Raw genomic sequence first — 13692 nt, 5'->3', positions numbered from 1 at the left:
AAAGACACGCGGCCTCTGCCCGGCGGCCCAGCGGCCGCGCCCGGGTCCGCAGCTGGAGGAGCCGCGGGGAGGGCGCCGCGTCCGCCGCGAACCGGGCGGGAGCGCGGGGCCCGGCACCCCCGGAGGTGGTCCCGCAGGCTGGGCGGGCAGGGCGGCGGCTCGGTGCGGGCTTCCTAGAGGCGGGCTGGCGACGGGGGCGGGGGGCTGGGGACGGCCGAGGCAGCGCGCTGCGGGGCGCCCCGCGCCCCTGAAGGAGGTCCTCGGCCCTCGCCCGGGGGTCTTGGCCCGGCGCCAGGTGTCCCCAGCTGTTCTCTGAGACGGCAAGAACCCCGACGCCGAGCCCCAGTCCACCGGCGCTCTCCCCGTCCCCGATGCGCCGCACGCCGCGCGACCCCCGAGAGCGCTGGGAAGCGGGGGCCGCGCCCCGCCCCCCCCCAGCCCCGCGCCGGCCGCCCCGACCCCCGCGCCAGCACCCTCCGCCGGCGCCCGCCCACCCCGGCGCGGCGGGCAGCGGAACGCGCGGCCTGCGGGGCGGGGAGCGGCGGCCGCCCCGCCCACGCCCCCGGCCCGGCGCGGCGGGGCGCGGGTGGGGCCCGGCGGGGCGGCGCGGGGGCCGGCGGGGGCCGGCGGGGGCGGGGGCGGCGGGCGCGCACTCCCGGCCCCGGCGCCCCCCGCGCGCCCGCGCGCGCCCCCAGCGCGGGCCTCGGGCGCCACCTCTTTGCCACTCGCTCGCTCGGCCGGCAGGTTTGCTGCGAGCGTGTGAACCGCCCCCGCGCCGCTCGCCCCGGCCCGCCAACCTGCGCCGCCCGCCCCGCGGGGCCGCCCCGCCGCCACCTGGCCCTGGCCATCCCGCCGCGCGCGCCTGCAACTTGTTCCCAGGGCGGGTGGAATCAACTTTCCGGAAACCACCAGCCCACCCGAGGAGGTAGACAGCAGCTCCGCGTATATATGTGGGGCTCGCTACAAGTGGCTGGGGAGCCAGAGCGCCCGAGCCGCCGCGAGGCCGACTTGGGGGACCGCAGCAGCCCGTCCTGCCCGCGGAGGGCGCAGCGCGCGGCCGGGCCCGCCACCTCCCGCGGCGCGTGCAGACGCGCTGGAGCCGCTGCATTTTCGCTCTGATTTCGGAGGAAGCGACTCTGATTTTTTTGGGGGGTGTGGGGGTGGTCCTTTCCTGCCCGTGGGGTTTGGAGACAGCGCAGCTGGACTAGCCGGTTCCTAAGTAAGTGCTGGGAGAGGCTTTGGGGAAAGTCGGGTGGCGGTGGCTTGGCTCTGCCCTGCGGGAGCCTCCCCGGAGGTCGGAGAGGCCGCTGGAGAGGGACCCGGGGCGCGGGGCGCGGGGCTGGAGAGGGCCGCCTGACGCTGTCCTGCCCCGCAGGTCCCGAGCGCCGGCGCGATGCTGCGGAGGCTGGTCCAGCGCTGGAGCGTCGCGGTGCTGCTGCTCAGCTGCTCGGTGCCCTCCTGCGGGCGCCCGGCCGAGGGGCTCGGCCGCCGACCGTAAGTCGCCGGGGACGCAGGGCCCGGGAGAGGCCGCCGCGCGGGGCACCGCCCCGGGGCCCGCACGCTGCCCGCACGCCGCCTGCGGGCTGCGGGGCCCGGGCCGGGCGCTACCTGCCGGCGCGGGGCTCCGACGGGCCGGGGGGGACGGGCGCGCGGGAGGCCGCTTTCCGCGGGTTTCCCGAGGAGGCAGCGCGGCTCGGCTCCTCTCGGCGAAGATCCTCTGCCCCTAGTGAGAGAAAAGGGTTACTCCCAGGACGCGGGAGGGCTGTGGAGCTCTGCGGGTTACGAGCGATTCAGATAATTCGGAAGCAGCTGCGGAATTTCAGGGGCGTGGGTGCGCGCTTGTGTGCGTCCTGAGTGGGGGTGCAGTTTGCGTGTGAAGAGCAGAAACCTGACGTCTGACTTGACGACGGGTGGCATAATTTTAAGCATGTAAAGGGAACCGTATTACATAATGAAGGCATATTATATAATGAGATAGTGACAACTTTGCAGGGGCGCGACGCCAGTGTCCGTGTCCGCCCGGTTCGGGAACGCTCGAGGGCTCGGTTCCAAAGTGAAGTTTAGGTGTGGAAACTTTTTTTTTCTTGGAATTATTGCCGATGGTTCCTTAATGCAGAGCCAAATATTGGCATTGTAGACTGAAAACTTGTCCTTTGGTAGTCTCGACTCGTGATTTCTTTTAAGGTTAATTTTGATTCCGACAAACCCACACGTAAGAATGAATACCGCCAGTGGCTTTGCAGAGCTGGAAGGGCGGGCTGGAGCAGCCCTGCTGGACCCGCCGTTCATTAACATTGTAACACCATTTGGATGATCTTAAAACTGCAGACTCAGTGAAGTATGTTTTGGAAACCTTCGAGAACTGAGGGAGTTTGATTCGGGAGTAGAAAAGAAGGGAGACTTTTACACTTAACAATAAAACAGCAATATCTAATATTTACCAGCAAGTCCATAGAGCTTCATTGTAAATTCTCGAGGGTGTACAAAAAGGCAACTGTTTCACATGTGCCCTTGGTCTATTATTATTAGAGCAGAAAAACCTGAAGTGAAATCACTTTAGACATGTCGAACCTTGGCACTGAAATGAAAATCTATTCTGAATCTCCCAAGAAAGTGTGTGGAGCACTGTATGGAAGGTAAAGCGAATTGTATTCTTCAAATCAATGTTTTCCTGATGTGCTTCTGAAAACTGTCCCGACTTCTTCCTCATTTTGAGGCGTGTATAAAATTCAGTGTTTTACAAAGCCATAGATAAATACAGATGAAGCCTGAAATTCTCAAAGCACACTTAAATGCTGTGTTTGTCTAAGAAACCCTGTCCTGGAACAGGGCCAACTTTTTCTTTAAAGTTTTTTCTCTTTCTGAGAAATAGTAAATGAACCATGATTAAATCCACAGTGATGGCATAAAAATAGTGCTAAGTTGTCCTGACAGTTATTTTTAGGTCTTTCTTTGTTGTACCTTGCAAAAAACACATCAGAAACTATTTATCAGCCAGAAACTTGTTAGAGTTTTGTTTGTGGGTGAAATATATTAGTGTAGTTAAACACTTACACTCAGCCAACGGTTATAAAACTACCACAAAACATTCTTATAGTTAATGGCTAATAGATCATCACTGCACAGTCATGGGTTTCATAGAGGCTGAAATCATCAGGAGATGAAGATGTTTCATCAAATCATTACAGCCAAATAGAGTTTAAAAAAACAAGTCATTACTTTTGCATTGCTGCCAAGTAACAGTAAATTTTGTGTGCTAGACAAAACATTCATCTACTATGATGCTAAATCAAGCGAGTTTCTTGAAAGAAATGTTAACGTATAATCAAGCTGGATTACTCCCCAGTCACTTTTCACACCACGTCTTAGGGAAACTAATTTGAAAGTGCAAATTTCCAAAACGCAGGCCTAACTTTTAAGGGAGAGGAGACTGTTACAGCATTACTGTGTCAAGCAGAGGAGGAAGTAAGTTGTGAATCTTTTCAACTTGCTAAGCCAAAAGACTTGACCTGAGGGGGCTTCGGCTGGAGGGAGTTGGAGGTCGGACTGTGAAGCCCACCGGCTTTGCTGCTCGGGTGGAGACAGGTCCCGCAGGTGGCCACCTCTGCGAGGAGCTCCAGGGAGCCCCGGCCCAGCCAGCAGCTCCTCCATCCTTGGCTGGTTGGCCTGGGAGCCAGACTGGCTCTATCCCATTTAATGAAAAGCATAACTTTTAACTGAGTCATCTGGGCTGGAAGGGAATTCTGGTGAGTCATCTTCACTCTAACACCCTAACCCTACCTCTTCTCTGGACCACAGAACTTTCCTCCCCCCACACAAAGTCCGTCCTCAGCAGGCTAGCATCAGCACCGGCACGCCGCGTCTTCCCGTGCTGGAAGGAGGCTCTCCATCACACTCCCTTCTCTGCGCTCCTTGAGAAATAGGCTCTTCTTCATGCGAGAGCCATTTTTCTTCAAAGCTGAAGAGCTCTGATCTGACTGAGTTTAGAGTTCTCTGTATTACATGTTTTCCCACATTTTTGCATTTCTCATACAGTAATCAAAGGAAATCACGAAGCGCAGCATTCCTGGTCTTTCCACGGTGGAGCTTTAGCTATGTAATAAATGCCATCTATTGTGAGCCGTGATGCTGCAATAGAGACGTACAGACTCACTGAAGCCATGTTAGAGTCATCTAAATCGAAAACCTCCTCTTTGAACCCTTACTAACCGCCGTCATCTGTCGAGTCTGAATCTGCCATCCATTTGGCCCTGGGTCAGTCCGTGTTTTGTTTTACAGTTGTACAGAAGGCTCTGTAGACCTTGTGGACGCTAACAGATGCCATTATCCTCCTGCTTCTCCAGGGCGGCTTCCCAGCCAGCAGTTCCTTTCTCACCATATTTTAAATTCAGAGGTCTTTGAGATATTCAGTAACTTGTCTGACAGCGGTCTAATGCAGCTGCTAAGAAAACGGGAGCGCTTCCTCATATCCCAGCGGTCGCCCTCAAGGACAGAAGGAAACCTTGCGCCTCCCAAGAGGCGTGCTGTTTCAGATTGGACGGAGCCCTGCCCTGTTGTGGCCTTTTGTAAAATGGGGGCTGGAATGATCCCCCCTTTCCCCTGAGAACCATCCTGGGAAAGTGCCGTGCTTAAGTCGGGGCGCTGGGGCAGTGCGGCCAGGCTGGCCCTGCTCACAGGCGTGTTTGCCGGGCAGGGTGGCAGGGCGCGCAGGGTTAGGACAGGCCGGGACAAGCTTTGGCCTAGCGTTAAGCCAGGGCGGGCTGTATCCTAAACCTGGAGAAGGAGGAAGATGGGAAGGGGTACTGGCAGGACTCAGGAAAGAAATAGGAGCCCCAGTCCTATGAATGATCACGGTAAGAACTTTTGAATGTCATCTCTTTCTAAAAGATACTTATTAAACTGTAATGCTTATGAAATAGGAGATTACGTTGGTCCTATTCCTTAAAAGTGTCATTAGAGGGCAGAAGGACATTGTACCAAAGCCTCAGATTTGTAGACTGCTGAAAGTTTCCAGAATCCTAAATATTGTCACAGAATAAGTGAATTTTAATCCAGTCACATGCGGCACCTTCAAAAAGGAAGAGAGGCTCCTTCACGGCTCATTTAAGACAGGCTCCTGTTAAATTCCTTTCCATTAAGTCATGTCTTTTTTGAACAAGCTACATGCTGAAAGTCGGTCCACACACTAACATGCTAGAAGGAAGCCGGGGTTCGGCTAATGATAGCTGTATTCTCATCTCTTACTCTCTTTTTTTTTGACTCATGTTTGACTAGACAATACCTCATTCCCTTCGTGATCTCCAGACCCTAGTAACCACAGGTCCTTATTTTGGGGGATGGAAACGGATGGTTTGGAGCAATGCATTTGGTCTTCAGCGAAGGTGGAGAGTTGCTGTCCTCTCCCCCATGGTGCCGTCCCCGCCACTGGCTTAGTGCTTCCTGCCCTTCCCACGCAAGATGCCTTGGCTGGAGGAAGGGCTGAAAGAGCTGAAAATCAGTATTGGCTTTAGAATCGGGAGGCCTGGATTTTGGAACCCTGGCTCTGCCCCTCGTCTTGTGATCAGTGGCAACTCATTCCATCTCCGTGAACCTCACTTTCCCCATCCCTGAAAGGGAGATGATATTGCTACTCATTGTCCTATTTCTCTGAGTAGTTAAAGACATCGTACTAATACGACAAAGGCAATAAGGAACCCAGACACCCCTGAGTCAGAGAAATAAGAATACGCGGGAGAGAGCCCCAAGAATGCCCTCAGAGTGGAGGGCTTTTCCAACAGTAGGAACTGAAGTTAGGAGAGGTAGGTTGAGGCTGGCTTGCTGTGGCTGATGAGTCTGTGTGATTCTTAAATAGGCTTCGTAATGTGTAGACCCGATAATAAAAACACAGGATGGGCGGTCAGCAAGAGCCAGGGTGTCATCGCACAGGACTGCTGGAGAACTAAGAATAGTCTTTTTCATTGTAATTTCCTCCAGGTGATGTTTAAATAGAAAAATCATTTCGTGTTGGTTCCTAGAGATGTTTTAAGGCAAAGGGAGTGAGTATATAAGTGAATTTCTCAATTAAGTACTAAGGAGAATACTCTCTGGAATTCCAAATTTAAAAAAAACTTGAAGCATGGAAGAAATAGAATCTCAATTTAAACACACAAAGAAGCCCTTTTGAGGGAGACCACCTCAACTTTCCACAACAGCGCTGCCCACCCTCTCTCGCTCGCTCTCTGACCGCTGGCCTTTGCGTATGGCTTCTTGGTAGCCCATCGTCCAATATCACGTTAAGATTCAGTCTGTTAGTAGTTTTCTTTCTTTTACTCTTACTGCATGCTGCTTTTTGAGGTGCAGTACTTAAGGGAGAATTGTGTGTGTGTGTGTGTGGAGGTGTTGGGAGATGATATAAGTAAAATCGATCCTTTCTTTTATTTCCTGAGCTAGGACTTCAGAGTTTAGTTCCCTAACAGAACACGGAGAGAAGCTCAGTGGCTTCTGTCCACCTCCAATAGCATAACTGAGTTACAACAGGTTAGATTTGGCCCGGGACGTAGAAATCCCTGAGCACGGCCCCTTCCCGTGTTACACGTGAGGCCAAAGGATGCTCGCGCTGGCCCCAAGCTCCCAGCCCTCGTGAGAGGCAGCGCCGGCACGCGGAGCTCCGGCCTCCGAGCCGCACACCGCGTCCTTCCCGTCCACCCGGCCCGGCTCGGGAGCTGGCCGCTCTCCACCCCAGGCCCTGGGGGGACCAGCTAGAAATCCTGGGGACTCACGCCTGCCTTTTTGCCTCTCCGACACCCTCCCCTCTCGGTATTTTGTCCCACAGCAGGCGAGCCGTGTCTGAACACCAGCTCCTCCACGACAAGGGCAAGTCCATCCAGGACCTGCGGCGCCGCTTCTTCCTGCACCACCTGATCGCCGAGATCCACACGGCCGAGATCCGAGCGGCCTCCGAGGCCTCCCCGAACGCCAAGCCCCCTCCCAGCACCAAGAACCACCCTGCCCGGTTCGGGTCCGACGACGAGGGCAGATACCTAACTCAGGAGACCAACAAGGTGGACACGTACAAAGAGCAACCCCTGAAGGCTCCCGGCAAGAAAAAGAAGGGCAAGCCCGGCAAGCGCAAGGAGCAGGAGAAGAAAAAACGGCGGACTCGATCTGCTGGGCTCAGCCCTGGGGTGGCCGGCAGCGGGCTGGACGGGGACCCCCTGGCCGACGCCCCCGCCGCGTCGCTGGAGCTTGACTTACGGTAACTGGCCTCTGCCCCGCGGCCTCTCTGGGGGCTCCCGGCAGAGGTCGCCTCCCTCCTGCCTCGAGTCGGCCCTCTCACCCTCTGTGTCAAATGCTCTGCAGCGTAAAGCTTGCTAAACCACGGGGGCCAGGGACCAGTGCCTTGCAGCCTTGCCCCCCTCTCCACCCGACCGCCAGGCCGCAGGGCCCGCTCTTCACCACTCCACCAAATCCTTTTGTTTTTTAGTTCGGAAGCTAGTGACCATCTTCATTTGCTGGAGAAATCTCTTTATCCCCCGACACGCAATCCTTGGCCAACTTGGATAGTTTAATTTCTTACTTTTTTTTCATTCGAAGACAGGACACAGAAGGCTTGTCCTGTGATATTGAAGACAAATACTGCAGAACCATATCTTATCCATAAATATTGTTGAGCCGTTCCCGCTTCTAAATTTAACTGGTTTCTACCAGCTCATAAACCATCATGGTTTCTGGAAATCTTCACATATGGGCTTGGGGAGGATATTAGTTTTTCTCATGCATCTGTTTGGGCAATGGCAAGCCAAAATACTTTTTCCTAGGGTAACACGGAAGAGATAGTAATGCAGAAAGGATGATGAAACCTCCAGTCGATACGGCTTGCTGTCCTCAGAGCCAGGATGTGATAACATTCACGCACTTTGGAGTCAAATAGGTTAGGTGCAAATCTTGGGTCTGAACTTATTATACTTATTAATCTTGGGCAAGTTACTTTCTAAGACTCACTTTCCTCTTCTGGAAAATGAAGATAATTACCAGCCCCATAGGGATGAGTGAAGAGTAGATGAGATGACATGAGTCAAACAACTATCATATAGTAGGCAATAAATTGCAACCTAAGGTCACCTTAGTGCTTTTAAATCGAGTTCTGATTGCACCAGCCATGTAGACAATGGTAGGTAGATAGGTTGTTACGGAGGTAGAAAGTGGCAAATACTAGTTTCAGTTGATAAAATGGAAAACCAAGGCATTCCACAGTTAAAGGATCTGAGCAAGAACGCAGTTAATGCTTGGATCTGGGATTTACTTCCCGGTGTCCTGGTGCTTAGGCCAGTGCTCTGTTGGCACTGTTTGCTTATCCCTGCATTTCTTCTGATGGGATCTTTTTCTGTCTTTCACTTTTCAGTACAGCACTTCTATGGGGTTTTAAAGAAAGAGGAAAACAACACAAGAACACATCATATGCAACTAATGACCTCATTATTTAGAGTCCCCTGGTACTTCTCCAATCCTTTCCACTGCTGTGGTAAAGAAAGGATTACTGAATGATGTTTCAAAGGAGAATTTGAAACTACTTATCATTAGTTCTTAAACTGACCAAACTCATCATTAAATGGCATATAAATGCCAGTTATATTGGAAAAGTAGTACAGCTTCAGTAGTCAATGGGCAGTGAAACTAGAGAACTCTCTATCACAGTGTATGTCTGGTCACTGCCGATAACTAACAGAACTATAATGAGCAGCAAAGTCTTGACTCACTGCATATCTTCAGTGTATTTTAAGATACTTACCCTAACCGTACATCTGGACGTATTTATAATGAATGCACGAACCTACGTAATTGCTAAAATTTCTTTTGATCCGTTGTCTTGCATATGTGCGTGTGTGTGTGTGTGTGTGTATATATATATATATATACACATATATATTAGAGTTGTAAAAACAGAAGTATCAGTACTTCTGTATGGACTTCATTTATCTGAAGTCTGCAGTGCTCCTAAGTATCTGGAGAATTCGCGAAAATAAGCACTTACCATTTCATATGCCTAAAGCTGCCCATAAGTTAAAGCAAGTCTACTGAAAATTAGCCAGTGCCCTAAGCAAATCCAGACCTTGGACGGAAAAGAGAGAGAATGTTTCTGCTTCTCCTTTGTCCCCCTGTTGTGAGGGACGTCCATGGAAAGCACTGCCTGTGGGCAGCCAGATGTTGGCGCTCTCTCAATGCAGCCCAACACAGAGGTGCAGGCAAGACGAGGGAAACTTAGGAGTGTGTGAATGAGAACAGCTGGGGACGTGCAAATTTTGTAATCCAAATAAAACATTTTCAGAGTAACTATTTTTAGGTTTTACAAGAGACCAATCTTTTGTTAATGTCTTCTTCTTAACCTCTTAACATGATTACGTGATTACCTGAGAGGTCTGATGAGATGGCAAGCATGGACTTTATTATAATATGTTAGTGGTTTTTTTTAAAACAAATTACTGAGCTAAAATTGTCTGTCTCCTCTCACGGGAACCATTCAGTGGGAAATATATACAGCTCTTCGTTTTGGAAACGACATTTTGGAAATTTTAATATTGCAAAGAAACTGTTCAGATACAGTAAGGCTTATTTAATTGATATATTTTGCCTTGGTACATCTTAGAAATGCATAAATAATGAAAGAGCTTTTCAGTTCAGAAGAGCTAAGACTCTAAAGCACTATAACACATGCACATCGTAAGCGTACATTTTAGGTCAGATTATGTTTTACTTCACTATCCCAATATGCGCCTTTGCTAAAGGAGAAAGGATAACAAGCACACTGGCTGGGCAGGGTGAAATATGCTTAAAAGACCTTTTGCTTGGCCCTTTCACTTCATTCTTTTTTCTTTCTTTTCTTCTGATGAAATAATTTTTCAAAATGCTATTCATTATTTCCTTGCTTGTGTTACTCAAACTTAATTCGCTAAATATGGTTTAGTACAAAGACATTTCAAGTAAGTACGGTTAAAAAAATCTATTGATTTTTTGCGGTCTTCTTTTTGGTTTTATTCATAAAATCCATCTACATCCACTCACCAGTTAAAATGTTAATCTTAAACTCCTCTTCTCTCTCCAATTAAGAGCTATTTCATCATTCCCACTAAAACCACTTGTGGAGAAGTCAATTCCTTAAGTTTTTTCATACCCTAAATGCCCAATTTGCTTTTCTTTCGTCAAGCTGCACATAAAACTCCCAAATTGTCAAGAATTTGCTCCTTTGTAGGTCTCACACCCATACATGTCTGCCATGTAAAATTCTGCCCACAACTCTGGCAGTTAGTGCAGTGGCACAGTCAATCAAATTCCAAACTGTAGTTGTTTCCGTGGAAACTAATACATATCCACTGAAGCAGACTACACACAGACAAGAGCAAGGGAGAGAGAAAAGCATAGAAACTCTGCTCACCCATCTTAAAACACGGTCAAACAGTATTTAGAAAGGTTGGAGTGGTATCACTCCCAAGCGGTACCTTATTCTGTTTAATGAAACAACCATAGTGTGGTGGATTACTGTTATTTTCTATTTTTAGCCAATGTATTCTTAATTATTCTCCAATTTAAAATAGGCTCTCTCCATTCCTAAATCAATAGCCATTCAAAAAAATCAGCAGAGTGAGAGACAAATAATTCTAACTTAGTTTTGACTTCCAAAACTGAAAAACAATGACAGTTTCATTCGTTAGTGTTTAGGGGCAGCAAAAGAGAGGCGCTTAGTATCTAATCATCAGCCGCACATACTGTTTAGCGATTTACCCTTCCAACGTTTTGCAAAAGTCACCCACTTTCACGATCCTCACCTGCCCTCCATGATCTTAGCAAGAGATGGGCCAAATGAGAACCTGAACAGAATAAGCAACCTTTGTGTCTCCCTGTCACGTGTCACTGGGCAGAGCAAGGGGTTATTTGACGATGGCTTGCCCACCCGAGCCCTATTTCCAAGTTCTCAAATTTTTCTCTTCTCTTCCCAAATGAGCCAGCTGGCAAGTCTTTGAAAATTCTCCCCGGACCTCCTTTTTCTGACCCAGTGTAACTGGAAATGCAGGCACCTTTGCTTTCTGCACCACATTGATCATTGAATCTCCTCCACGACCCTACCTGCTGCCAGGCCCTGGAAGGGCTCCTGGGTCCCACGGGGCACCTCCTGGGTGAAAGTTACAAAAACTCCTCTGAATCTCTTTCATGCTCTAATTCCACGTTCCTTAAATTATACCCTTTATGCCTCTTTGTAAGGAAAACTAATCTATTTTCTCCTCTTTTTCCCCGTCTTTCTCTTTGCAGGAGGCACTGAAATTTTTAGCAGAGGCCTTCAGAGAACACATTGGAGGAATCTGTGTAGTGGACATACAGAAAGTATTAGAAATATTTATTGTCTGTAAATACTGTAAATGCATTGGAATAAAACTGTCTCCCCCATTTGCTCGATGAAACTGCACATTGGTCATTGTGAATATTTTTTTTTGCCCAGGCTAATCCGATTATTATTATCACATCTACCATAATTTATTTTGTCGACTGATGTATTTATTTTGTAAATGTATCTTGGTGCTGCTGAATTTCTATATTTTTTTGTAACATAATGCACTTTAGATATACATATCAAAGTACATTGATAAATGACACAATAAAGTGTCTCTATTTTGTGGTCGATTTTAATGAATGCCTAAATATAATTATCCAAACTGATTTTCCTCTGTGCATGTAAAAATAGCAGTATTTTAAATTTGTAAAGAATGTCTAATAAAATATAATCTAATTACATCATGACTCAGAGGGTGAATTATATACTTTAAGATTTCTAGTGGAAGGTACAAGATGTAATTTTCTTTTAACTACATTTGAAAATGGTCTTAAGCTTTAATAGATTTATTTTGGTACATATTCCAACATTTCACATTAGCTTTTAGTTAAAAATTGCTCTGAATGTGTTTTGTTCCAATATCGCACGTCGAGTCAGGAGAACGGCTGAACTGCCTCCACTTTATTTTATGAAGAATGTTCGGTTTGAAGTGGAGACAGGGAGGGCCAGAAAGAAGCAGCCAGAAATCAGAAGGAGGCTTCGTCCAAAGAGGTCAGGTGAAGTGAGGAAAGGAAGGGGGTGGGAGAGGCAGGCCAGGGCAATTTTGACCAACAGAAAGTTTAACCCGGGGCATCTTGCAGTTTGGATAAAGCGTTAATACATGGAAGGGCTGTCTGGGCATCTGTCACCGTTCTTACCAGAGGAAGGAGAGGGCTGGGTTTCCGTGGCCGCGGGAAGTCCTCGGAGGCACGGGTGCTGCCCGCGAGGGCGAGGCCCTAAGCCTGCGGGGCAGGGCGCTGGTGCCCTGGGGAGACCTGCTCCCCGGGATGTTCTCCTCATCGCGCCTCCTGGCGGGTCCACGTGGAAACCTACCGCCTTTGCTGCATCCGTAGAAAAAACCAAAAGAAGAGTCGGCCTGTGGCTTGAGCTAGAGCTACCCACTTCCAGCGCCTGTCCCGTTCAGGGGTGCCAGAAGGGAAACGCTAGTCCTCAAGGCTCGTCCACGCCGGTGCGTAGATTTCACACACGAGGACTTGAAACTCCTAAATCCGGATTTAAGAAACGATGAAAGGACCCAAATTCTACGAACATTTAGAAAAGAAAAACACACGCATCGGGAGAGAGTAGTCGGGACGGGGTCCAAGGAGGATGGGGATTCTGGAGGAACCGTCTAAGATGGAACTTCCTCGTGTCTGTTTGAGCCCCATCGCCTTCCCAACAGAACCCATCTTACTATTTTTCTAAAACTTTCGAGCCCAGTTAGTAAGCACGTAAGAGATGCTGTGCTTAGCTTCATTTATGAATCTGTTGGGGATGGTTTTGACACAGAAGGAACATTCAGAGGTTCAAGACCAATAAACTAAAGCTATATGAAGCAAGTCGTTTGGAATGTCTCAAAAATAGAATCATATTTTGTAAAACTCCATTTGAAACCCTAAATCTTACACAAGCGCGCACCAAGTGCTTGGAAGTTATTCACAGTAAAAGTGCTGTTTAAACACCTAGCTTGGTAAATACTTGGACAGTAGGGCCAGGAAACATCAGATTCACCTTTAAGTGCAAGTCATCTTTAAATGTTTCTCCACGAGTAGCACATTCCTGAAAATAAAGGGGAAAGGGAATTTGGAGTTCTGTGGTTATCACTTTTCCTGCCGTGCCTGCCCCGAGTCCTCCAGCAGTGGTGAGTTTACTTGTGGGGTAAGGGATGGAGTCAGAAGACAAAGCAACACAGTTTTGGAAAAACCAAAACCAAACTGTGGACAGCTGTTGTCATTTTCTATGGAAGGAAAACTGAAATACATGATTTAAGGTAATAAGTGTTTAAATATAAAGTCCTAAAAAATTACAGTTCCAGTGAACGCGGCTTATCCTCGACTAAGTAATGATTAAAAAGCAGAAGTCATTTACATAAAAACACATTGGAGTAAGTATTCTGGAATTAAGAAAATAAAACCTAATCTGCTAACCTGCAATTACCTTCCTCTAACTCTATTCAGACAGAAATTGGGGATTTACTTAGACAACAAGTGTGTACTTAGGGCTATTGTGGAATCTACTCGAGAAGACAGGCAGGGATACTGGAGAGTGAAGTCCCTTGTCCTTCTGTATTTTCTCAGCCATCCTCCCAAAACAAGTGCATTTTAAACCACTGCTCGTAATGCAGCTCAAGCCTT

At 48.9% G+C, this 13692-nt stretch overlaps 1 protein-coding gene across 2 annotated transcripts; it reads left to right on the top strand.

Annotated features, from left to right (window-relative positions):
• The first annotated feature begins 703 nt into the window (after positions 1–703).
• On the top strand, positions 704–11760 carry PTHLH (parathyroid hormone like hormone). 2 transcript variants are annotated; one of them, XM_058282983.2, is made up of 4 exons: positions 704–925; positions 1376–1494; positions 6812–7234; positions 11281–11760. In XM_058282983.2, exons 2-4 carry the CDS (start codon positions 1394–1396, stop codon positions 11288–11290), a joined length of 534 nt encoding a protein of 177 aa, XP_058138966.1. In that variant the 5' UTR covers positions 704–925; positions 1376–1393; the 3' UTR covers positions 11291–11760. The 2 variants fall into 2 exon arrangements, with proteins under 2 accessions (XP_058138966.1, XP_004449366.1); XM_004449309.5 differs by having other exon boundaries at positions 706–1219.
• Positions 11761–13692: the final 1932 nt, after the last annotated feature.

Source organism: Dasypus novemcinctus, chromosome 20 (assembly GCF_030445035.2).
Source record: "Dasypus novemcinctus isolate mDasNov1 chromosome 20, mDasNov1.1.hap2, whole genome shotgun sequence".
Classification (NCBI taxonomy): domain Eukaryota; kingdom Metazoa; phylum Chordata; class Mammalia; order Cingulata; family Dasypodidae; genus Dasypus; species Dasypus novemcinctus.
The sequence above is the reverse complement of the archived record's forward strand: the minus strand, read 5'-3'. Positions and strand labels throughout refer to the sequence as shown.